This window comes from Leucoraja erinacea, chromosome 6 (genome assembly GCF_028641065.1).
Source record: "Leucoraja erinacea ecotype New England chromosome 6, Leri_hhj_1, whole genome shotgun sequence".
Taxonomy (NCBI): Eukaryota; Metazoa; Chordata; class Chondrichthyes; order Rajiformes; family Rajidae; genus Leucoraja; species Leucoraja erinaceus.
This window is the reverse complement of record NC_073382.1, coordinates 57,763,161-57,791,044: the sequence shown is the minus strand read 5'-3', so window position 1 is coordinate 57,791,044 and position 27,884 is coordinate 57,763,161. Positions and strand designations below refer to the sequence as shown.

Here is a 27,884-nt window from a genome sequence, read left to right as displayed (position 1 = left end):
ATTCCCTCAACGTTACTCCTCATAAAATAACGATCAAACTTCAAACTGGTAAGTTCTCGTTTAATCTTACTATTTCCTTCAGTTCCTCCGTCACCCCATAATTACTATTATAGAGGTGCACAAGATCATGAGAGCAATAGATCGGGTAAATGCAGAGCCTTTTATCCAGAGGAGGTGAATCAAGAACCAGTGGACATAGTTTTAAGGTGAGGGGGAAAAGATTTAATAGGAGCCTGAGGGACAACTTATTTACACAAGGGTAAATAAAGGTGTAGGTATATGGAACAAGCTGTTGGGTGAAGTAGTTGAGTCAGGTACTATCACAACTTTTAGGAAATATTTAGAGATACATGGATAGGATAGGTTTAGAGGGATATGGGCCAAACATAGGCAGGTGGGACTGGTGTATATGGGCCATGTTGGTCGGCATGAGCCGAAGGGCCTTTTTCATGCTTATGACCCCATTACTGTGACCCCCATTTAGTGTTGCCTTGCTACAGTTTACAACTACAATTTCTGAATACAAACCAACTGTAGGCACATGTCATCCGAGCCCCACAAGATCAGATATGAAGCAATCATACCACAGTACAGTATTGTGCTGCATTGTGTATGGCCTTGGACATTCTCTTGCTGACATTATAAAGATTCGCCACAGCTGCTAACGGCAACTCATTGCTGAGATGTGGGGAGCTTTTCAGTGACCAACGTTCTCTTGTTCTACGTCTGAGCTAAAAAAATAATTAATTAGCAGAAAAAAAATACTTGGACAGGTGGACAGTTTGTTTGCATTTCTGCCCGAGGTCTTTACACTAGTTTCTGCAAGTTTATAGTAAGCCATATACTTGCAATTTTGTAATAATTTCTAAATGCACTTCCTTACTGAATGTAAATCATGTTTCCTCACATGCAAGTGTTACATAGCAGCTGGCAGCCCCTTCCCAGACCAGTGCTGACAACATGCGTGTGGGAATTGGTATTAAATCCCCCTCATGGTTACAAGGTCGGTTATTTTTGAATCACCGCACCCGTGTGCAAAGAGGAGGGGAGCAGGATCAGATTCCTAAACAGGACGGAGACGGAGAATGTAAGTGAAAGAGAGATCTTTCTGGGCAACGTCTTGCGGGCAACCAGATAGCGTTTAATAAGTTATCATAACTCGAGTGGATCACCATGAAACTCAGCTTGGCTTTGTTCTTCGCCGGTGTGTTTGGGGCTCTCGGTGTCCTGCTCTTTCTTGTGGCTTTTGGCACGGATTACTGGCTTCTCGCCACCGAAAGATGTCCCTCTGTCGAAAATAGAATGGATTCGTTCTCTGCAGAGGTTAGTGTCAATCTCCGTTACTTCGCAGCCTTGTTGCAACCAGAACTTGTAATGCAAACTTTAACACAGCAATGATATTAATATCTGCATGAAATAACGGCCGTGCAAAAACAATTACAATAATTCATCTGTGCATTATTTGTCTTTTGAGTTTAAAGTAACAATTGAATGTTGTCCAGGAAGCCATCAAAAGCTATTTAGGCTGAAACGATTCAACGAGCAGAAAACTTAGGCAGGTGAACAGTCTGTTTCTTTACTACACGAGAACTTTACGCTGGATTCTAACAGTTTATCGCAAGTCATCATGTTATACTTGAAATTTTGTAATAAATCTAAAAAGTGCATTTACTTAATGTAAGTTAAATTTCCTACATCTTAAGTGCTGTATAGCAGAAAATCAATGGTCCGACTTAACATAACGACATATTCAGAAATCAAGTCAGTTTCCTCAGTAGAAACATACATCTCATTTATTGAGATTTATTCTCAACTTGCATTGTCAATCGCCTTTCTTTCGACTATGATCTCCGTGGTTCAGCCCACAGATATCGGGCTTCCATAATGCGCCCTCCTGCGCTAGGGACTTGGTTCCAAATTCTTTACAATCACCAGGTGGGACCTCCAAGCCTTGGTCCCACTTTATAAAAACGGATAATAGAAGGGAGAATCTCTTGGTGTATTTACCAACTCATTCGGAGATCTGAAGGTCTGAGAATCTGGTGAAGTGCATAATATAACTCCGAGTTTAGTAGGGGCGAGAAGCTAGATGTTCAGCTCCATGTGGGCTGTGACATTGGGGCAACAAACAACGTGGTTCAGACTGAGGGAAAGGTTGCAAATTACAGCTCCTTCAGAACTGCTTTGTCTGACATCGAAGCGACATTGGAGGCCTGGAGATTGAGAATGGGAAGGCGCCAGCCATCCTGTTGGATCATTTTGCAAATAGACTTTGCCAAGAATCAAGAAAGTGCTTAAAAAAAGATTTTAGGAGACTCCAAATAGATACACTAATAGATTGGGCAGACGGATGAGGGGTGATCTTATAGAAGTGCATAAGATCATAAGAGGAATAGATTAGGTAGATGCACAGAGTAGGGGAATCGAGAAACAGAGGAAAATGTGAAATCAAAATTTCCTATGGGTGTGTTTTGGGAAAATTGCCTCAAACTGGAGCTTACATTTATTATGCAAAAACGTGGTTGTAAAGTAACAAAAGTACTGCGTAGAATCTTATCTTCCAGGATGAAAATCTATGGCAATTGATCAGAAATGGCAAGATGATGGTGATAGTTATTAGCCCATTTTTATGTGTAGGAAAGAACTGCAGATGCTGTTTTAAATCAACGATAGACACAAAATGCTGGAGAAACTCAGTGGGACATGCAGCATCTCGGGAGAGAAGGAATGGGTGTCGTTTCAAAACAAGACCCTTCTTCAGACAGGCCGAGACGTCTAAAGAAGGGTCTTGACCCGAAACGTCACCCCTTCCTTCTCTCCAGAGATGCTGCTTGTCCCACCTTTACCACATGTCTACCAGCCCATTTTTATGTCTGGTTTTACTGTTTGCATTAATAGCATGGCTTTGCTTCTGAAGCAATGCACATTAAACTTTGACTGTCAAGATGTGGCCTTTCACTGCCACAAATTTCTGGCACCTTCTTTCCCTTTACACGCATTGCCTTAGTCATAGAGTCATGCAACATGGTAAAAGGCCCTTTGGCACAACTTGCCCATGCTGACCAAGATGTCCCATCTACACTAGCCCCACCCGCCTGTGTTTTTCCCAGATCCCTCTAAACCTTTCATATCCATGTACCTGTCCAAATGTCTTTTAAATGTTGTTGTAGTGTCTGTTTCAACTACCTCATCCAACACATTCCATATACCCACCACTCCGTTAAATATTACCCCTCTCACCTTAAACCTATGTCCTTTGGTTCTTGATCCCTCTACTCTGGGTAAAAGACTCTGCATTTACTCTATCCATTCCTCTCATGATCATATACACCAATCCTCCTCCTGCTCTCCAAGGAATAAAATCCTAGCCTGCCCAACCTCTCCCTAATGCTCAGGCCCTCAAGTCCTGGCAACATCCTCGTAAATCTTCTCAACATCCTCGTAAATCTTCTCTGAAGGTGGTCTTTCAAAAATCTTGCTTTGTTAGCATTCTTTCTCACTACTCTCCTCTAAATGTTAATATTAATGTTATTAGTTAATACATATTCAGTCAACTTAATACTTAAAATAAAGATGACATTATGAATAATAATAATCTGTAGCAAACAAGTATTCGTCCCATCAATGGAGGGCTCAAGGCCCCTGACCACGGGAGAGCAAACAAGGGAAGAGATTGAACTTCTTTTTCACCTTCCATCACAGTGAGGAATGTGGAGGAGTCACTGTGGTGGACGTTTATGCTAAAATGTGTTTTGTGTGTTCTGTTGCTTTTTATTTGTATGACTGACTTGGCAAATGAAATTCCTCGTATGTTGCAAAACATACTTGGCTAATAAAGTGTTATTGTGATTGTGATACGATCAAACATTTATTTTTGTGTTTAGAGGGGAGATATCATTGTTTCCCCCCATAAAGCTGGTGCCACTTACCACCATGAGGGATTTTTCTGGAGATGCTGGTTTAATGAAGCGGTGATGGATGACAACATCTGGAAATTCTGGTTCAGTGAGTAAAATAAACTTTGAATATCGAAGAGAAAACTATTAAATTATAGTTGAGGCCTTTTGCAATTCTCCAAAGTGCTTCAGTGGTTTCTTGAAGTCAATAGCACAGGGAAAAGTTGGTAAACCACAATTTTTGTCATGATTTCTTCGACAAATCTGGACTATTATTTTAGTCATAATATTCAGTTCAGCTGCCATCTTGTCCACTTTCTGCATTCATCCTCTGCCTTTTAATTTTGTTATTTGAAGGAGAGTCTGTTAGATCTATGTGTGCTTTTGAATTAATTTGGATGATTTCTTTTTGCTTTTATGTATCACTTGTCGGTTGCAGTTGCCCCTTGCCATATGTGTTAGCAATACTTTTTTTCTCAGTACTTTTTTTGTAGACGGAAAGGTGTAGCTACACGCGATTGATCAATAAACATATATGTCACATGGCCAAAAAACAATTACATTTTTAGAGGTTTCCAGTTGACTGTAGCATGTGGAATGTCACAAAAGGAGTACCGCTTTCCCCCTTTTGATCTGGATCCTAAGGCAATCTCTCTGTGTATAGTATGTGCTCGAAGGACAAAAAGTAGGAAATGTCCCCATGGGTTGTCAGGTAGATTGCATCAGATAATTATTTTCCAGAGAGTACAGCAAGGCCATATCTCCTCAAAATCTGGCTGCTGAAACTTGCCTCTGCTTTATATTCACTTCATGCTGCATGTAAACCATGATTCTAATGAACAGATTCAGAACAGATGGACATAGGGTGAATACACACTATCTTTTTCCCAGGTCAGTGGACAAAGAAGAAGAGGGGATAGGTTTAAAGTGTGAAGGGAAAGATTTATTAGGAACCTGAGAAACATCTTGTATGTATGTGGAACAAGCTGCCAGAGGAAGTAATTGAGGCAGGTTACTATAACAACATTTAAAGTAGATTTGGGTAGGTACATGGATAGGAAAGACTGAGTGAGATATGGGTCAAACACAGGCAAAATGGACAAGCGAGATGGGCAATTTGTTTGACATGGACTAGTTGGGCCGAATGTCCCGTTTCCATGCTGTATGACTATAACACAGTCAATCTTAGTGAAAGCAAGTATATCGAGCAAGGTTATGTCATTGTCTCAATATTTTCTCAGTCTTTCTTGCCAAAATGTTGTGTGTCACCTTCAGCAAGCATTCAGCAGCAGGTGTTAAGGTTCATTTCTTAAAACAGACAACTCACAATAGGTTGGGTAAGCCAACACAAGCTTTACTGATCATTAGCCAGCGAGAGTGCCAGGGATACGAAGTCAAGTATACAACATATACTTAACCCTCCTGGGCCACCACTCTAATGAACAAAGTCATACAGCATATTTTTATAGTATTTTGTAAACATAGTCATATGTTTATACAGAGTAGCATCAATGACGTTTAATACAAATCAATCACGGAGTATACCCATTCAAAATATTCTTGTTACAATACAATAGTTGTCATCTTGTGGTTCTATCAATCACAAACTGTTGATCACAAACTTCAAAACAACAGGAAAGCCCAACATTTACAATTCCGTCTTAACAATGTAATCATGAAGTCAGTTACCAACCAGAAGGCTTCTGTTTATAGAAGCTACCACCTTCTCAGGAAATACATCCTCTCTCACTATTGAAATGGTATTTTGCTTGGGCATAACATGAAGAACTATCCTGAGCAGCTTGAATGCTGCCCTCTAACTTCCTGATTTCCCAGCTCTTCTACAGCGCAGAGTTACAAAGCTTTATTTTACTCAGAACCCCAAGAAGTCAAAATAAATCTTTACTTAATAAAATACCCTATATTATAATTTATTATTAACTGGGATATTCTCACAGGGAAGGAATCTACAGGGCTAATAGCAAATTGTTCAACTTGTGGCATGGCACTCCAGAACCAAGCCTTACTTATCAAGCTGGAATATGAAGACAACACTTGGATTTGACCACCTTTGGAGGCTGAACTATTCTGTCAACCACTATTCTGAAGAATGGGATAGGATAAACCTGCATCCAGAATATGCAGGCCAAAGGTCCTCATCCTCTGACAAATAAGGTTCAGGATTAGCTCCTAGAAAACATGGTCCATGTTAGATATCTTGGGAGTCACTTCTCAGTGAAGGCGGACATTGATGATGAAACTCAATCATCTTCCCTTAGCCAAATTATACAAAAGGCATCTGAAGATCGTTCTCAAACTCATTATCTATGAGTCATCATTAATTCCTACTCTCCAATATACTTCTAAATTCTGGACTACCTCCAGGAGTCACCTCAAAACTCTGTAATGATACTATCAATGGTATCTCCATTAAAATCCTCAAAATCAATTAGTAGGACACTTAAACACGTTTCCCAGGCCCACATGCCCCACACTGAGGCTCTAATAGAGCTTAGCCAACCTATATTGATAGGCCACATTTTATGATGGTCGCACAAGGAACTGCGTATTCTGGAATCCTGCGTCACACACAAATTGCTGGAATAACTCAGCAGGTCAGGCAGCACAACTGCACCTTGCATTGAATACAAATTGCTGGAATAACTCAGCAGGTCAGGAAGCAAGAAATGTAGCCTATCCGTGTCCTCCAGAGATGCTGCCTGACCTGCTGAGTTACTCCAGCACTTTGCATTCTGCACATTGTTTGCATGCCTGGCATGCAATCCTGAAACAGGCTGTTCTGAGCTCTGTCGTTTCAAGACATAGCCAATCAGCTGAGGGAAAAAGATTTGTCACCACTGGCTCCTGGCAATCCCTGGCCCATGAACACTCAAAACAGAGGAATATTCAGCATGACAATGAGAATCACAGGTCTATGTACTGGAATCCACAATAATCCACCTAAAATTGGGAAAGAGAACATTATATCACAAATTCTCGCACATGGCGTCAGAAAATTCTTTCTTCTTCCTAAATGGGTGACCACACCCCATCCTCCCCTCCCCCCCCACACTCCTTTTTCTGGAGTTAAGCTTCTTGTTTAGATCATTGCATTGGAAAAAGATCCTTTGAGTATACACCTTGCCACTTTCTTTTACAACTTTGTATTTCATAAAGTTCACTCATTGGTGTGAACACGTGTCTATAGACTCAACTTGCCCAACCTTTCTTCATACATCTACCCATTTCACCCCAAGAACCCAGTGATCCTTATCTGTATTGATTCTGTTTGCCGCTCCCTTATTGATATGCTACACTGGAACACCCTGTTCTCTTTGATGTTCCCTCTTGATTTCCTTAGCGTTCAAAAAAATCCATAAATTCCAGCCTTAAATATTCTAAGGCTGAGCTTACAGAGACCTTTGGAGTATAGATTTCCAATGTTTCTTAATCCTCTGTGTAAATACATTTCTCCTACTTAGTTGCAAATGACCAAACTCTTATCCTGAGAATATGCTCCCAAGGTATTGGCCCCATATCCCCAATTCTTACCTCTCTATTCGACCAGATCTCCATTTGTTTTGGAGAAGTAGAAGAAGGGTCTCGACCTGATACGTCACCCATTCCTTCTATCCAAAGATGCTGCCTGTCCCGCTGAGTTACTCCAGCATTTTGTGTCTATCTCCATTTGTTTAATTAGGAGTAACTCTGAAATTCTAAAACTCCAATGAGCATAGAAACGTACTATTTTGTTTCTGCAAGGTGAATAAATATATGATTGATTTATAGTCAGACAACAAGGACAACAAGGCCCTTTGGCTCAACATGTCCAAGATGGCCCATCTAAGATAGTTCAATTTGCCTGCTTTTAGCCCATATTCCTCTGAACCATTTCTATCCATGTACCCGTGCAAGTGTATTTGAAATGTTGTTATAGTGTTTGCCTCACCTAGCTTCTCTGGCAGCTGGCTCCATATACCAACCACCATTGTTCCAAGAATGAAGTAATCACAAACGTCATCGAAGATCACAAGTTTTAAAGTTCCTTGCAATCCGTTCGTTAACGTATCATAGCTGCACACAGTGAATTTGCAGGACCATCCTTGATCAGATCTTTTCTCCAAGGCAGTCCCGAGGGCTTAACGAAAACTTGCTTCCAATTAATTTCTGTGGATTTTGAGGTGGGATCTATAAACTGCCACATGTGAAGTAGGATGTTCAAGAAGGAGCTGCAGATGCTGAAACAGAAGGTTGACAAAAGTGCTGGAGAAACTCAGCGGGTGCGGCAGCATCTATGGAGCAGAGGAAATAGGCAACGTTTCGGGCTGAAACCCTAAATCAGACTGATGCAGGGTGTGTGTGTGTGTGGGGGGGGGGGGGAAGAAGAAGAAAGGAGGAGCCAGAGGGCTGAGGGAGAGTTGGGAAGGGGAGGAGACAGCAAGGGTTACCGGAAATTGGAGAAATCAATGTTCATGCCGCTGGGGTACAGACTGCCCAAGCATGAACCTCTGTCGCAACCAGGAACGACTGCTTGGGTCCTTGAATGGAGTCGAAGGGGGGAGGTGGGACTCCCATGGCTATCTAGACTACACTTCTTCCCACCCTGCTTCCTGTAAGGACTCCATCCCCTACTCCCAATTCCTCCATCTATGCCGCATCTGCTCCCAGTATGAGGTGTTCCACACCAGGGCATCGGAAATATCCTCAATATTCAGGGAACAGGGGTTCCCCTCCCCTACTATAGATGAGACTCTCACCAGGGTCTCTTCAATACCCCGCAACACTGCTCTTTCTCCCCATCCCCCCCAGTCGTTTCAAGGGTAGAGTACCCCTAGTCCTCACCTTCCACCCCACTAGCCGTCACATACACCACATACACGTCATTTTCGCCACCTCCAACGTGACCCCACCACTCGCCACATCTTCGCATCTCCCCCCCCATCTGCTTTCTGCAAAGACCGCTCCCGCTGTAAGTGCCCTGGTCAATTCTTCCCTTCCCACCCACGCCACCCGGGGGTGGGAAGGGAAGAATTGACCAGGGATTTGCGGGAGCAGTCTTTGCAGTTTCCCTTGCAACCGCAGGTGATGCTACACTTGTCGCTTTACCCCCCCCCCCCCCCCCCCCCCCCCCCCCGGCTCCATTCAAGGACCCAAGCAGTCATTCCAGGTGTGACAGAGGTTCACCTGCACCTCCTCCAATCTCATCTATTGCATCCGCTGCTCTAGATGTCAGCTGATCTACATCGGTGAAACCAAGCGTAGGCTTGGCGATCGTTTCGCCGAACATCTCCGCTCGGTCCGCATTAACCAACCTGATGTCCCTGTGGCTCAGCACTTCAACTCCCCCTCCCATTCCGAATCCAACCTTTCTGTCCTGGGCCTGCTCCATGGCTAGAGTGAGCACCACCGGAAATTGGAGGAGCAGCACCTCATATTCCGCTTGGGCAGTCTGCACCCCAGTGGCTTGAACATTGACTTCTCCAATTTCCGGCAGTCCTTGCTGTCTCCTCCCCTTCCCAGCTCTCCCTAAGCCCTCTGGCTCCTCCTCTTCCTTTCTTCTTCTCCCCCCCCCCTCCCCCACCCTGCATCAGTCTGAAGAAGGGTTTTGGCCCAAAACTTTGCCTATTTCCTTCGCTCCATAGATGCTGCTGCACCCGCTGAGTTTCTCCAGCACTTTTGTCCACATGTGAAGTAGGAGGTGATTGATGGGCAGGAGGTGTGCTCCTTCCACAGTTTGCACTGGGCTCCCATTTGATAACAACTAATGGACTTGCAGTTCTCAATGCCATCTCTAATGTTTATTTCAGATTTTGAGCAGTCACAGTCCAAGGATGCCCAAAAGTTAGTGGGAACGTTATACTATTTTAAGGAACCTTTGACAATCCTCGAATCAAATCCTTTGACCACCTGTAATAAACTCTTGTCATGAATGAGCTCAGAGGAGAATGTCCACTTTGAGAATTTGGAAGAGGATGCTGACATTAATTTGCTTAATTTGTTAGTGGAATTGGAAGATTTTGTGGAGCTTGTCGGTTCAGTTAGTCAGCCCGGTATTTGTGGTACTTCAAGGCTTAGAAGTGCATGTGACAGAGAGATCAATGCTCCCAATAGATATGACTCATTTACATGGAATGAAATCCTCAGATTGAAATGTTATTCCTCCTGATTGAAGAGTGCCGAGCTGATGCATGAAGGTACTGCTGAATTTCATCGTCAACATTGTCTTTGTAGAGAGATTGCTCCTAAGATATTGGAAACCATTATGTTTTCTATGTTCTTGTCAGGGACTTTACTTTTGGAAGGCAGAGTTGCACAGCAGATGAAGGTCGGTTGAGGACCTTTGTTTTTTTATGTCAAGTGTAAGGTCTGTCCTCTTGTATACTTCAGTGAATGATTCAAATATGTTGCAGTCCATCTCCCAACATGTACATAGCAGTCATAGCAGTCATCATCTGTGTACTGACGCTTAATGATTGACGTTGGGGTGACCTTGATTCTGGAATGAAGGCAATGTAGCCGAACATTTGCTATTTGTCCTGTAGATTAGTTCCAGCGGAGTTGAGCTGCAGTATCACAGTGAGAGAAATTGAGATAGGTAGTGTGGTGATCTGAAATGTCTTTTTTAGGAACATAGATCAGTGGAGCACAGGAACGGCCCCTTTGGCTCACAACGTTTGTGCCAAACATGGTGCCAAGTTGAACTCAACTCATCTGCCTGCACATGATCCATATCCCTCTATTCCATGCACTTCCATATGCCTATTCGAAAGCCTCTTAACCTCTATCGTATCTGCCTCCACACAACTCCTGACAATGTGTTCCAGGCCCCCACCACTCTCTATGTAAAAAAACCTTGCCCCACACATCTCCATAAACTTTTCCCCTCTCACCTTATATTGCTTTACATTAGTGTTGGATATTTCCATCCTGGGAAAAAGGTTCTGACTGTCTACCCTATCTAGGCCTCTCATAATTTTATATATTTCTATCAAGTCTCTCCTCAACCTCTGACGTTCTCCCGAGCATTCTTCTGGAGTCATTTCTTATTTAAGTCGCAGGTTTTCTATTTTTTAGGTGCCAATTGAAGCACGGTGAAGTTTCCAATTCAAGAATGCCTTGCGATTGTAGTTAATTACTTATGAGATCTCTTGGTCATTTCAATCAAATCAATCATGGTGTGTACTGGTAAAGATGCCGTACAGCTTTGAACTCTCTCCTAACTTACACCCTTTTTCTTTCATCCTGCCACTCTTTTTGTTCTCACACTGGGAAGAAAATAAATGTATAAGGTTGCCCCTTCTTTCCACCCATCCTCCGCTCCCCACTTTTTGCAACTTCTTTGCACCCTCCTCACCAATTCCTTCCTCTATTTGTGTTATGCAGGCAATATTGGTTGTAATGCAATTTTGATCAGGAACTAGGGAACCACTTTGTTACTTTGTAAATTGAAAAGCAGAGGAAAAGCCGTCTTGGCAAAAAAGAAGTAAAAAAAAACACTGCATGTTACATGAAGCAAAATGCAGTGAAATGGTCAGGGGAATAGATTCACTCTATTTACAAAATAAAATCACGGACAAACTTTGAATATCTATAAAATGTAATTGTAGCACCATCTAGAGCAATATAGATGTAAGTACATGTGGATTAATTCTGTTGGGTAGATTATTACAGTATATTGTGTCAGATTTATTATGTTATATTACTTAATGTTATTATATTAGGTATAAAAGATTTATACCACGGAAGCACGGTTACAGTTATGAATGCAAGCATACTTGCGAAGGAAGGTTATTGATATGGAATAAACAATCAGAAGTATAATTTAAAATATTGTTAATTGATAGCGAAAATTAAATAAAGTCAGTATAATAGTCAGAAGTCTATTGCTTTAACTAACTGTGGAAGATATTTCATATTTTGCTGCCACTAAGTACATTACATAGTCCACTGCACATTCAGATTTGTTGTTCCTTCCTGAAGTACCTCCCAGGGGTATCGATCCTGTACAGACGGTGTTCAGTCCGATAGAGCATTTGGGTTTTCACATCCCAAATGATTTATATTGACGTTCCACCTGAACTGATAATCATTTGCAGCTCCTGCTGCCTTTATACAGCTGCTTTTAATTGGGAAAATATCTAATGAAAGATATATTCACCCTGAATACTTGGTCATAGATATTGCTCAGGTTGATCCCAGGAAAATGTCAGCAAGTTGATGAAGTAACAACCATACTACCGTAATATGATAATTGCATTTCTAATAAACCTTGCTATATAGAAAATGTTGTTATAAAAACAATTGTGTCAATGGGGAAAATGGAGTTAGTTAGGAGCTAGAGAGTTTCAGATTCACAATCAAGTTATTTTCTAGAAGATAGATCAGTACAGCACAGGAACGGGGCCTTTTGGCCCATGATATTTGTGCCGAACATGATGCCAAGATAAACTGATCTCATCTGCCAGTACATGATCCATATCCCTCTATTCCCTGCACTTCCATGTGCCTATCTAAAAACCTCTTTAATGCCACTATTGTATCTGCCTCCACCATCACTTGGCAATGCGTTCCAGGCCACCACTACTCTCTGTTTAATAAAATTGCCAATAGACAGTCCATTAAACTTCCCTCCTCTCGCATTGTAAAAGTCTAAAAGTCTCTAACCACCAACTCCCTTTTTCCCATTGACACAATTGTTTTTATAATGCCATTTTCTATATAGCAAGGTTTATTTGAAATGCAACTGTCACATTATGATAGATAGATTGTTAGCTCATCAATGTGGTGACTTTGTCCTTATTTCTGCCGTTTAGTGTTGGACATTTCCACCCTGGGAAAAAAAAGTTATTACTTTCTGCCCTATCTTTGCCTCTCATAAATTTTATATACTTCTATCAAATCAACCCTCAACCTCTGATGTTCCAAGGGAAAACAATCCAAGTCTATCCTAACCCTTTAACTTGGCAAGATGTTTGATACAAATATTGTGAGCCGAAGGGCCTGTTCCTGTGCTGTACTATTCCGTGCTCTATATCCCAGCTTCTGCACTTCTTTAAGCTCATCCACACATATAAACAAGAAATTAGGATTTGGACAATAACCAGTATGGCAGTTTGAGCTGTTCATTGTGGCTGCATCTGTCCCTACAGCTTGCAGTTCTCAGCCATATACCCATGTCCTTCCTTACAACCATCCACCTTTGTGGTTTAATTTTCCAACTCAGTCACAACTTAGATGGCTGGGTTGTGACGGATGGTCCCGGCCCCAATGCAGAGTAATGTGCCAGTCAGCTGGACATTGCCGCACCACCTGTCCTTTGGGAAAGGGTCTTCCAGATCAACACCTTCCAGACCAACACTCTCTCACATACACTCATCCTGCAGGACAAAGACTCGATGGATCCTGTGGCATGGTTCCCTGAGCAGACTGCCCAGCTTGTCTGGCAAAATGCCTCATCCACAGAACGTACCAACAAGCACCATGACCTGGCTTGGCTGGTGGTGAGAGAGAGAGACCCTCTCAGTCAGATCCTTCCTGCACCGTCGGAACCTCACTTCCAATGAACATTGCCCTCGGGACGGCTGCTACGGAGAGGAGACGGTTGTCTACCTCAGTTGGCAGTGCTAGTGTCAATATAATGTTGCACTAGGATTGCTGCCACTAACTGCGTGGTCCACATATTTCTAGCTGTAGGAAATGTTCATGTGTTAGATGTTATTTTTGCTTTAAACCAAAGGCGTATCAATATGCTAAACATTACATTCTTCAGGTAGGAAAGGCCAAGGGGTGGAGTTGAGAGCCAGGCAGATAGATAATAAATGGAGGCATGCAAGAGAAAGGATAAAATGAGGCAGGTGAAGCCAGATGGATGGTGGGTGTTTGGGGAGTGGTAGGCTAATGTTAACGCAGCCTGAAGTAACCTGAAGGACAGTAGGCTTCCATTAGAAAACTGTTTGCAGTCTTCCATAATTAAATGCAATGTGTTTTTAATAGATAGCATAAATGATTGACATAACTTTTCAACCTTTTCAGAAATATGGCCTTTGTTTTAATTGGGTATGTCTTGAAATTGTGGCTTGTGTGTGTGTGTTTATTTTCTTTCTGTGTGTGTGTGTATGTGTGTGCGCGCGCGTGCGTGCGTGTCCCCAAATTGTATGAAATCAATAAGCTGGAAAGAGTGCAGAGAAGATTCATGAGGTTGATGCCAGGATTGTGGGGCTACAGGGAGAGATAGGGCAATCTAGGACTTTATTTCTTGGAGTACAGGAGGCTGAAGGTGTATGAAATGTATAAAAATCATGAGGGGAACAGATAGGGTAAATGCACAGTCATTTTCGCAGAATAGAAAAATGAAGAGTAGGGCATAAGTTTAAGGTGAGTGGGGAAAGAATTAATAGGAACCCGAGGGACAACCTTTTCACACAGCGGATGGTGGGTAAATGGAACGAGCTGGCAGAGATAACAAATGAAGTAAGTACATTAACAAAATTAAAAAGATACAAGTATTATACACTTTAAAGATACTTTAGAGATACAGCATGGAACGGGCCCTTCGGCCCACTGAGTCCATGCCAACCAGCGATCACCCCGTACACTAGCATAATCCTACACACTAGCAACAATTTACAATTTTTACCATAGCCAATTAACCTACAAACCTGTATGTCTTTAGAGTGTGAGAGGAAACCGGAGCACCTGGACAAAAACAAGTTGGGCAGCATGGACGAGTTGGGCTGAAGGTCCTGTTTCCGAGCTGTATTATTCTATGACTCTAAAATTACGGATTTATTTTTAAATAGTTTACGGTTATTCTAAAATAATGCATCAGTAATTTGACGTAATTATACATAATTTACCAGATAAACCAGTTTATCATGCAGGACTTCGACTGGAAGTTGTCATGATTGCTAGTGTTACTCAGACGCTTTTATTTTCTTCATTACAGCTAACCAGCCTCCTTCAAAGTTCTGTATGCACGCATACCTTCTCCCATTCCCTTTGACAACTGAAGCACATAATTCCACAGCCTATGAGACTGCAATCAGTAAGTAAATACAGCTTATTACACAGAATTGTAGCAAAATATTTCAAAATTGGAGGATAATGGCAATGTAGTAGTGATTGTAAGCAATTTGGAGAATTTTAAATCATAAAATAAAAACAAAACCTTTGTTTATGCTTAGTTACAATGAAAAATATGTTAAAAAGAGATTACAATGATGAGATTATTGCTGGGTATTTTATAATTTCCATGGATTGATTTTATTAGTTTTGTGTCAGTGTTTGACCAGCCAGTTTATTGCAGTATTATCACCCACCATGAACAATCCTGAGGGAACACCACAACACAGAAGTTTATTTGTGCTAACCACTTGAATACTGACTATAATAACAGGTTAGGATCTCGTCACCATTTTGTGCAAAATGGCTCACCTTCTGATTCTCCATAATCCTACAACTATCTGCAGGGCATTTATTAAAAATATGATTCAGTATTTTTCATTTGCTGGGATGAATGTAGGTCCAACAACATTCAAGAAGACCTCAGCGTAACGTTGATCACCTGTGACCACATTAAAATATGCTTCAAACCCGATTCCACTTACAATTATACAACATGGCTCCCTCTAATCTAAAACATAAACCTTAATAAATATAATACAGAATCAGTCAAATATTCATTGTTAATTGATTGATACTTTATTATCACATGTGACATGTCACAGTGAAATTCTTTGTTTTGCATACCATACACAAAGTATGCAAAGAGTCGCCACCTATAGGCCACTGACAAAGTTACAAAGTTTTCATTATAGTCCCAAATGGTCTCGGCAGCCCCCTCCCCCCCCCCCCCCCCCCCCAAAGGTCCCCCTTTGTTCTCTGCGGCGCGATTGGTTCATTGGTAATGGGGAGCATTTCAAGAGTTAATTAGAGCATGCAATATAATGTGCAATATGGTAGATGATCTAACGCTTTACAAGTTTTACTAGGGTTTGCACAAAGTTTTACAAGTTTTGCCGGTGCGTAATTGGAGAAAAGATTTTCCATGATGTTTTCACTCATAAATTATCTATTTCAAGTGATTGCGATTTTATTAATGTGGCCAATATTACCATGACAACGGCATCTTCTTCGACTATAAAATGAATAGATGTTCAACCTTCACACCTGGCTGAAAGCTCACATATTCCTTTCCACCTCGACGCACGTCTGGCATATTTATTCCTCTTCACTCATACATAGGTTAAAGATTAGGAAACTAAACAATTCTGGGACAAAGAATGACATACAATGAGCATCCTATTCCCACTGCTGTAAACATACACTACCTAATTTGCCTTTACATCTACAAGTAGCATTTTACCTGTATGCAAATTTCCATTTATATCACACATCATTCTTGTTTAGAGCTTAGTTACTTTAGTTTAGAGATACAGCGTGGAAGCATGCCTTTCGGCCCACCAAGTCCACGCTGACCAATGATCACCCCGTACACTAACACTATCCTACACACAATTTACAATTTTTATTAAGGCGAATTAACCTACAAACCTGTACGATTTTGGAATGTGGGAGGAAACCGGAGCACCTGGAGAAAACCCACATGGTCACAGGGACAACATACAAATTCCGTACAGACAGCACCTGCAGTCAGGATTGAACCTGGGTATCTGCCATTATAAGGCAGCACTTCTATATATGGAGCTCCATACTACTTTCACATGGGCAATTAGGAAGTGGCTATTACTGAAATACTTCACAGAAACAGTCATATCCTTAAAATAGAAAACACCCAGAAGTGGTATTTTGTGCTTTTGTATATCTGTCAGGGCAACTTAAAGTTAGGTAATATCTACAAGATCACCCCGGGATATTTCATACTTCCTAAGATCTGATTTTATTTGGTTCAATGCCAATATATTGCTTTCAACAATCTTTACAGGCTTAAATGTGCAGCCTTTCACATGCAAATCTAACATCATCCAAGCATCCTGACTATATCTAGTAGAATCTACCCTATAAATCAACACCTATCTTCTCCTTTTAAGGTTGGTGCAATGTAGTGAGGCATGTACCAGCCTGTAGAATTCAACACAGTATTTTAGGTTTAGGTTTACTATCGTCAATTGCACCAAGATAAAAGGTAAAGTTTTGTTGCATATTTTACAATTAAACCAGTTAACACATCAAATCCCCAGAGATAGCGCAGTGCAGTGGCATCTTCAGTTAACATTTCCAATTCAATCAGTTAACATAAATACAATCAAGCCAAACTCAAGCACAATATGTAGAGCGAAGGGAAAGATACCAGAGTGCGGAATATAGCTCTCAGCTTTGTAGCACACCAGTTCAGAGACAAAGTCCTATGTACCCAATGGAGTAGAGGTGAACCTTTAGAAAATGTGCTATATTTACAGGTAGAAAAGAAGGAGTAGGAGGACTGTTTTGGATGATAGTAGATCTTCATCTGATATTAACATGCAAAGGATCACCACACCCTTGTGTCATGGTGACCCACAATCACTTCAAGGAAAGCACTAACAAAACCTGCATGAATAAGGGGAGTAAGCACACAGGAACATTAAACCTGTAAACAGCCATACTACATACCATTTGAAATGTAGCACTCTTCCTTCATCATTATTAAGTCAATTGACACTCCCTACCTGACACCCCTTTAGGTGAAACATTACTACACTAAATGTAGTATTCAAGACGATGTAGCCATCTCCCCAAGTTATCAGTTAGGACCGAACAATACTACCGTTCTTATCAGTGACAGCTATATCCTGTGAATGAATGAAAACAAAAGCATGGCAAAAGCTAGAAAGGAGAAAAATTCTTGTATGTTATGATGGCTCTTCATGGAGTGGTAGAGACACCAACTTGGCCAGGCCGACTCTGCAACGCAGCTAGGACAATGACATTCTTGGTCAGGTCAAGAACCCTGCACTTACAACAACTGTGACTTGAAAACCGTGCGCGGACGGGGCGTCGAAGGACAAGAAGCCGAAGCCAAGATACTGAATGGAAACGATGCCGAAAAGCTAAAAAACCAAATGGACACGATGCCGAAAAGCCAAATAACCGAACGGATATGAGGTGCTTATGTGTAGTGATACTTGTACTGAACTGTATACAAAAATGAATTTCACTGTACTTCGGTACGTGACAGTTTTATACCATACCATATCTGAGTTTCATCAAGGAGAGAAATTAATACATTTATGTTATGTAAATATATTGTTTGAATATATAATGAACAAATAAGCAATGAGTACAAATGCACAGAATCCCTCATTTAGAACAAAGGTGACAAAGATAATTAATTACCAAAGAAGCAATATTGACCCTTTCATTAACTATGTTGTCTGTGTCTTTAGTTTACAGAGGCTTTTGGTCTGTATTCATGATGTTGGGCGTCGTAGCTGCCACTGTCGGAGGCTTCATCATCATCTGTGCTGCTCCATTTTCCAATTATAATCTATACAAAGCAGGTGGTGGACTATTTCTGTCTGCTGGTAAGTGGAATATTTATCTTTTGTAAATATTTTACAGGACCTGGCTGCTTCATGTTTATTATATAATAAACATTCACTTAGCATCCAGTTTAACAATGACTAGTGTGACATGGCTTTTAGTGTAATGATAATATTAAATCCTGTTAAATAATGCCGTATTGTTACTTTTACATTTATATATTCATACCGCGTCAATACATCCAGCCACATTTAAATAATATGCATTTCTTGCTTAATTGAATAAATATTTAGAATAGACTAGATACAGGAACTACAGATGCTGGTTTACAAAAACATACAAAGTACCTGAGTAACTAAGTAGATCAGGCAGCATCTTTACTTTACTGTATTTTAGACTTTAGAGACACAGTGCAGAAACAGGCCCTTCTGCCCATTGAGTCCACTCCGACCAGCGATCACCATGTCACTTGCGCTAGCCTACACACTAGCGGCAATCAGTCTGAAGAAGGGTCACGACTCGAAACGCCACCCATTCCTTCTCTCCAGAGATGCTGCCTGTCCCGCTGAGTTACTCCAGCATTTTGTGTCTACCTTCACTAGCGGCAATTTACAATTTTACCAAAGCCAATTAACTTACAAACTTGTACGTCTTTGGAGTGTGGAAACTGGAGCACCTGGAGAAAACCTATGTGGTCACAAGGAGAACGTACAGACTCCATACAGACAGCACCTGGAGTCATGATCGAACCAGGATCTCTGGCGCTGCAAGGCAGCAACTCTACCACTGTGCCACACTAAATCTGGGGAACATAGATAGGTGACACTTAGTGTTAGGACATAGGTGACACTTAGTATTAGGACTCGTCTTCAGTCTAGAGAAGGGTGCAGACCCGAAACGTCTCCTATCCATGGTCTCCAGAGATGTTTCCAGACCCGCTGAGTTACTCCAGCTCTTTGTGTCTTTTTTTGTAGACCAGCATCAGCAGTTCCTTGTTTCTACATAATTATTAAACACTTTCCTAAAAACAAGGCTGTGAGGTGACGAGATAGAGGTATGTAAAGTTATGAAGGGATAGGTGGGGTAGATAGAAAGAATCTTTATTCTCATGCCTGTGTATCTAAAATAAGAGGATCTCAGCATAAGATGACAGAAAGAAGGCTGAATGGGAATAGACAATAGGTGCAGGAGTAGGCCAATCAGCCCTTCAAGCCAGCACCGCCAATCAATGTGATCATGGCTGATCATCCCCAATCAGTAACCCGTTCCTGCCTTCTCTCCATATCCCTTACCTGGTTCTGAACTCCCCCAACATTGGGAACATGTTTCCTGCCTCTAGTGTGTCCAAATCCTTAATAATAATATATGTTTCAATAAGATACCCTCTCATCCTTCTAGATTCCAGAGTATACAAGCCCAGCCGTTCCAATCTATCAACATATGACAGTCCCGCCATTCTGGAAATTAACCTCGTGAACCTATACTGCACTCCCTCAATAGCAAGAATGTCCTTCCTCAAGTTTGGAGACCAAAACTGCACACAATACTCCAGGTGTGGTCTCACTAGGGCCCTGTACAATTGGATTTTTAACAGGATACAAGGAGGATTTTCTTTACGTAGAGAGTGTTTGGAATCTGGAATCTGAAGTGCGCTGCCTCAGGAGGTGGTGGAACAGTTACTATCACAACATCACGACAAGCACTTGAATCATCAAACCATAAACAAACAACAAAAAAGCATAAGACTATGGACCAAATGCAGGTAAATGGGACCAGTCTGAATGAGTGTAGTGGATGGCATGGATATGGTGGCTGAATAGCCTATTTTTGTGCATTATATGAGTAGTTTAGTTTCGTTTAGCGATACAAGGCAGGAACAGGGCTTTCGGCCCACCGAGTCCATGCATACTATCCTACACACACTAGAGACAATTTATAATTTTACCAAGCCAATTAGCCTACAAACCTGTACTCCTTTGGAGTGTGGGAGGAAACAGGAGCTCCTGGTGAAAACCCATGCGGTCACAGGGAGAACATACAAACAAACATATGGACAGCACCCGTAGTCAGGCTTGAACCCTGGTCTCAGGCTCTGTAAGGTAACAACTCTACCGCTGCGCCAACGTGCCACCTAAACAATGAATCAATGACAATTTTGTGCCAGATTTTGCATTTTCATTGTTTTTAAACTATTAAAATTCTCAGACTACATTTGTAGAATTTGAACTAGTGTTCTCTGGTTCAGCAGTTCAGACCTACAGTACAGGTCCACCACCAATTTCCCGACAACAGGTGGTCCGGCACCTCCATTAATCCGTACAAAATTATGAGAGCGCACTTGATATTTCCCCCGAAAGCCCACTACAAAAATGTGGTGCCTAGGCCCGGTGTGGCAGCCGATCTCAACCTCATCGGCTCATCGAATTTGCCTCCTGTTCTGCCAGAGCTCTGGAACCCTGTCCCGGTCGGATCCAGCAGATCGGTTCCCATAGCCGACTTCCGAGGACGACTTTGTGGGCCGGTATCTCAGGCCCCCAGGGGCCTAGACCGTTCCAGTACCGTTCAATTCCTCACAGAGGCCCTGACCTCTGTTGGTCCAGCTAAATGTTTAATCCAGGAAGGCTTTGAAACCAAGGATGCTGGCAAATCAGATGTGGACCTGTACACAGGGGTCATGTTATTCAATTCCTCAATTTCTGCTAAATTTTAATAAGCATTTCAGTTCAATATCAATTTCAGGCATCATCAAATCAGGGCCATATTTATGAGACAACTTGTATAGTTATAGTCATCTCTTCCTTAGGATCAAGCCCAACGCCTTTAAACAAGGATATTTTGAGAATATAAAATCCACGCATATAAAACAAAGTTCAGCTGCAAACACTTCAAACTAATCAAAGAATAAGATGTACAACCATGCTGCATATTTCTTGATTTTAGGATTTCTCAGAACGCCTTGGGGCTAGATAAGTATTTCTGTATTGTAAGCATAGCTAGTTTGCTAATGCAACACTCCCATGAGTACCAATGTGAAACTAACCAGTTAATTTGTCCTTTGGTGCTAATTGTTGAGGGATAAATATATTGGCTAGGTTGCTTGGGGTAATTCTTGGCGTATTACAAAATAGTGCCGGATGGTGGCGCAGTGGTAGAGTTGCTGCCTTACAGCACCGGAGACCTGGGTTCGATCTTGACTACGAATGCTGTCTGTGCGGAGTTTGTACGTTCTCCCCGTGTCGTGTGTGGATTTTCTCCGGGTGCTCCAGTTTCCTCCCACACTCCAGGTTTGCAGGCTAATTGGCTTGGTAAAATTGTAAATTGTCCATAGTGTGTGTAGGATACGTTAGTGTGCAGGGGTCGCAGGCCAGCACGGAAGGGTGGGCAGAAGGGTCTGTTTCTGTGCTGTATCTCTAAACTAAACTAAACTAAACTATGCTAATCTATTGCAAACATACACACCTGCAGGCAGGCAGAAGCTCAGTTTAATACATAATCTGAAAAACAATGGCAATACCTCAACAACCCCCGAACCCCCCCCCACCCCAATCTTGTCCCAGTTAAATGTTGGCCTGGACCCTTGTGTAAAAATCTCTCTTGTGGGATTTGAACTAATAGACTTCCAATGGAGTTTCATTCTTGCTTTCCTAGAAACTCCAACCTATTACAGGAAACAGGTTGGCCACATTCCAGCTACACTTTGTCAAATTCATATGCTCACTTCTACTTCACCACGTTTCACAGCTGCTTCACCATGTTAATGAGTGGGCTAGGGCGTTTCTAATGCAATTAACAAAAATAAAGATTGATTCATGCTGAAATTGAACTGTATTTTGAGAAAATTTATTGCCTTCCACACAACTTCATAGAGATGATTAAGAAATAATCAGTTAAGGTCAATCTGTCTTTCTAAAAAATTGAGCTAAAAGCCCAGTGGAATTAAAACACTGGAGGAGAGAAAGTGATTGCAGCTGAAATCTGCGAAGTGTTAGTTATTTTTCATTCCAATGAAAATTGTGAATCGCGTGTTAAAATATAAAAGTTCATGGCCTTTAAAAGATAGGAGAAAATTTGGCAGTTCCGAGACTGAGAAAGAATGTTTATTTCCCAATACAAAAAAGGAGGAGGAAATAGCAAGAGCCTGGGAAAGCAAGGGCTAATTTTAACCTAATCTTGCTCAATAGTAAACAAACACAATGAGATTGGCTGTTGTGTTTAAGAAGGATCTGCAGATGCTGGAAAATCGAAGGTACACAAAAATGCTGGAGAAACTCGGCGGGTGCAGCAGCATCTATGGAGCGAAGGAAATGGGTAACGTTTCGGGCCAAAACCCTTCTTCAGCATTTTTGTGTACCAATGAGATTGGCTGTCCACTTTATACGCCATTACATCTTACTTACAGTATGGGTGGTGGGCCAGCAAGAGAGGATTATCTGTTTTATAATGGTTTCTTTCGCTGAATAGTTTAGTTTACCATTGGAGAAGTCATAAATTGTTGTGGATATTTTCCCTTGTTTGGTAAGAATGGTTGGGAGAAGGATTAAGATTAGTCTAAACTAGACACAAAAGGCTGGAATAACTCAACGGATCAGGCAGCATCTCTGGAGAAAAAGGAATAGGTGACGTTTCGGGTCGGAACCCTTCTTCATTCTGAAAGATAGAAATGAGGGTGTGGGGGATAAAACTGGTGCCTGACCAGCTGAGATACTCCAGCATTTTGTGTCTGTCTTCAGTATAAACCAGTATCTGCAGTTCCTTCCTACACATTAAGGTTAGTCTAGGTTTTCTTGACAGCCTATCTCACTACCATCACTGACTTGATGTTCCTGCTTCATGCAGACGTCTAATTTGAATTTAAAGGTCATGATGCAAAGACATTAAACAGACCCGAGTTCTGACCTATGCCCTCTTGCCTTTCATCTACCATAGAGAATTGAAACATCAGTGTAGGGATTTATTTCTTGTTTTCCGTTCCCCTAACTCTCAGTCTGAAGAAGGGTCTCAACCCAAAACGTTACCTATTCCTTTTCTCCAGAGATGCTGTCTGACCCACTGAGTTTCTCCAGCTTTTTGTGCCTATCTTCGGTGTAGGAATTCCTGTTGTGTATAGGCTGCTGAGGGTTCCATTGCCTGCAGGATATTACTGAACCAGCAACTTGCATTTACATAGATGTTTTAATGTAGCAAAATGTCCCAAGCTGCATGGCCGCAAACAAAACGTGACTGCATATTTTAAGAAAAATGTTAGTTGAATCAAAGAAACAGTAAGGAGAGGAGAGATATTGAGTGAGATAAAGAGAGATATTGAGATTGCGAGTGTGTTCACTTCTTGTCAATAAATGGTGACAGTCGGGGAGATTAAGGCGGAATGCAATGTTTTTCTTATAATCACATTGGGTGTAATAAGTAATATTGCTAAGAGCTGCACTGTTTATGTGGTGGGTGGTAACTTGACAGATGGATTCTAACAAGGAGTTCTGAAAGAGTTAGTTGCTGTATAAATTAAGAAGGATTCAACATGTTCCAAAACATTTGCAAAAGGACTGGAGGCTTGAAAATTGGTGATAATTTTGAAAAGGTGGACATGTCGAGGGTTTAGTTTTTGAGAGGATGGTAAGTGAAGGTATTTTTGAAGAAGAAGACAAAAACTGAGGAAGAATAATTTTTACTGATGTTTGTAATACTGTGGGGAAAGAAGAGAAATTTGTTTTTTTTTAGTTTTAGAGATACAGAGGAAACAGGCCCTTCGGCCCACCGGGTCCGCACTGACCAGCAATCCCCACACATTAACACTTTCCTAGACACATTAGGGACAATTTTTACATTTACCAAGCCAATTAACCTACATACCTGTACATCTTTGGAGTGCGGGAGGAAACCGAACATCTCGGAGAAAACCCACGTGGTCACGGGGAGAACGTACAAACTCCGTTCAGACTGCACCCGTAGTCGGGTTTGCAGCACTGCAAGCGTTGTAAGGCGGGAACTACCGCTGCGCCACCGTGCCGCACACAAATTGTGCAGTATTTAGTTGAATGGGAATTAGGCCATGGAATCACAAGGTGGAGGTTAGGAGATTGGAGAAAGAAATTGAGATAAGTGCATGTTCCCAGCAATTGCTGAAGAGACTTCAGAGGTTTGGCCACTGGGTTGAGGGATAGAAAGTAAATGCCCAAAGCAGCTGATTCATTCCTTATGATATACTGTTGGAGTGAGGGTGAAGAAGAATCGAGGAAAATACTGAAGAAGATGATTTGCAGTGGAAAACTGGGCAACCTTAACAGATAAAACTAGGGTCCAATAGTTTGCTCAACTTTATCCTATAGCATACGTGCTTAAGTCCTGGCAACATCCTACTAAATCTTCTCTGAAGGAATCTGAACTCTAAATTATTGGAGACGATCTTCATCCTCAACCTTTGATGTGGCAGCCCCAAAATTGGGTCAATGCAGGCAAATGGATTAGTATAGATGGGCTAAAAGATTAGCTTGAAGTGGTGGGCCCATTTCTGTGTTGTACAACTTGATGAAACTATGGCTCCAAAATTATTGTCCAATTTAAGAAATAAAAATTGGTTTGTTATTATATTCACATTCCTTGGATTTCTAATCATCCCCAATATTTTTTCTCCCTGCTTTCTCCCTCAAGTTTCTGCTAAAAACAGCAGGGACAATCTCTTGTTGCCTGTTTCATAGAACATAGAACTGGACAGCTCAGGAATGGCCCTTCAGCTCTCAATGTTTGTGCCAAGCATGATGCCAAGTTAAACTGATCTCATCTGCCTGTACATGATCCATATCCTTCTATTCCCTGCACTTCCAGGTGCCTTTCAAAAAGCCTCTTGTACACCGCTATTGTAACAGCCTCCACCACCACCCCTGGCAGTGCATTACAGGCCCCCACCACTTTCTATGTAAAAAACTTGCCCTACAGATCTTCTTTAAACTTTCCCCCTCTTACGTAATAGCCACGCCCTCTAGTGTTGGACATTTCCGCCCTGGGAGAAAGGTTTCCTTCAACTTTGTTCTGTATTGAAACTTATTTTAACAATTGTTCTCTTCCAGATTAAACTATATACAGTCAACAACTACAGTACATTTAATTTAAATCATGCTGGGGAGGGGGTGGGGGAGGGGGATGTTGATAGATCCAATACTCCAGGCTGATGACGATAACAGAACAGAGTAAACATAGTTTTCAAAAACATAATATTTTAAAAGAGAATTAATTCATTTTCTTTCTTTTTCTTTCAGGTATGTTATTCACGATACTCGTCATTATGTATGTCATCTGGATCGAAACTGTCATTGATATTCCAGAATACATCCTGAAGCAGAGAACAAACGTCTGCTTTGATTTTGAGCTGAGCATTCAGTATGGATGGTCTTTCATAATTGCTCCCATTGGGATATTTTTCTCCTTGCTGGCAGGCTTGTTGTTCCTTCTTGCTGGCCACACCATTCAAATTCATTATGATTAAAAGACAAATCCTATGCATTAAAAATGAGAAATCACTGCCTTTAATGCGAAGAAAGTTTGCCAAATGTACACATTAGAAATAATTTTTTTTTAATGCAACTTCGAACATCATTCTGGTGATATGATCTTCATATTTGTATACCATGAACAATCTTTAGACTTGTTTACAATTTAGAAGCAGGTACAAACATGAAATTGCTGAAAAACTAAATATAATCTCAAACCAACTATTTTAAAGCCTTGCTGTGTTAGTTTGAAAAAATAATAATCCCATTCTAAATAATTGTTTAGTATTGTTTTACTTGGCAATTTATAATCAATTGATAGCTGTACAATGAGGAATTGATTTTCTTTGATTTCGCCAAAGGCAAATATTAAGAAACATCTGAATGCAATAATTACAAACGTCCAAAGAGGTAGATAGATATCTCAGGGATATCTTTAGATTGCTGATATTACTTTCAATGCCTATTGACACAAAAACGATAGTGTTGATTATTACACTAAAACAAATTATTAATTGGAGAATGATATTTACCCGTTCATGTAGATTAATGACAAAGGAAATTCATTTGTGAACAAGTCTAAAAGGTTCAAGGCAACTTGTTAGCAAATGAAATAGAGTGGGTTGTTTTGCAAATTCTGATAATTTAATATTATTAAAATCATTTGTGTGCAGTTGTCATTCATAACCCCAACCCAGAACTGGTGTCAATGAGGTGCACCAATTGTCAATAAACCAGCAAGAGGACAAATAAGTGAACATCTTTATTCATTTAATCAACGGCTATAGGATAGAATGAATGTGAGGTTGGAAAGCAAGTTCCTGTTCTCAGCCAAGAAATATCAATTACAGGTCTTATATTGAAGTAATTGTAACAAATAAGTACTATCTGTTCTTTTTAGTTATTTGACAACTGTTCTTATTGCAATAAATTACTGCCCCCTTATTAGAAGCCCTGGCGATAGAAGGAGCAAAGTAAAGACATGTTTATTTTCTAAAAGTGAAGAATTTTGCATGACTGTAATGTGTGTTGTTAGTGCATGAAATCCATTTATCTTATATTCACGGATAACACTTTATATGACCCTATTCTAATTGCTATCAGTGATGATGGTGGTTCAGTCAATTGGGCATTTTAGATTTTTCATAAAGATTGACTGAATGATCAGCACAAGAAATGTCTCAAATCCTCATTATATTATAACAATTAAGAACAGGGTATGCCAGAAACCTTAGGTGAAATGTCCTGTATCCAACATCCCCTGCTTGGACCATTTTAATAAATACCTACTCAAGGTATTGTGTGCTGGTGATGCTTTTAAAGATACCACTTTATATAAATGTTTAGAATAAACTAACCTAATTCCATTCTGTCACGCCAGACTGTATGGTCTCTCCAAAACTTCTTAGCTCTGACTGCAGGGATACTTAAACGTTAGGCAACGGGTGCTAAAATATTTTCAAGTATTTTCCTAAGTTGCTGAATCTTGGAGGTTGGATTTGCAATCATTTGTTTCATCTATGATGGATTTTAGTCAATTCATTTATTTTTGCAGCATTTTGAAAGAGAAATTGTCTTGGCCATGGATTTCTCCAAACTGCATCATGGCAGTATGTCCCGGTGTATCGTGCATCTTGGTGTTCCTTCAGTTTAATTTAGCCCATATTTGCGGAGATGTGTGCTTTTCAATACTTTTGTAGTATACTGTGCAGAGGTACTTAATCACTTTGGCTTAATTTGTGAATGTTAATGTAAATTTTGTTTGGGTCTGATGCAGTGATGGTAATAATGTGGGTGACTTTCAGTACAGTTTTTATAAAATAGAGTTCTGTGTCCTGCACAGTTCAGGATATTCCCTCGGGAGAAGAAAACTGTAGATGCCAACTATAATCATTATTTAGGAGGGAACTGCAGTTGCTGCTTTATACTGAAGATAGGCATAATATGCTGGAATGTACTCAGTGGGTCAGGCAGCATTTCTGATCAGATTTAGCCATACGCAGTCTGAAGAAAGGTTCCGATCCAA

General features: G+C 41.0%; 1 protein-coding gene across 1 annotated transcript; it reads left to right on the top strand.

The window, feature by feature from the left end:
- Window positions 1-567: 567 nt before the first annotated feature.
- On the top strand, window positions 568-27,154 carry LOC129698184 (transmembrane protein 182-like). The gene is made up of 5 exons (XM_055637137.1): window positions 568-1,323; window positions 3,885-4,005; window positions 14,842-14,940; window positions 18,281-18,418; window positions 25,628-27,154. The coding sequence occupies exons 1-5, from the start codon at window positions 1,174-1,176 to the stop codon at window positions 25,852-25,854; spliced, it is 735 nt and encodes a 244-aa protein (XP_055493112.1). The 5' UTR covers window positions 568-1,173; the 3' UTR covers window positions 25,855-27,154.
- The last annotated feature ends 730 nt before the right edge of the window (window positions 27,155-27,884 follow it).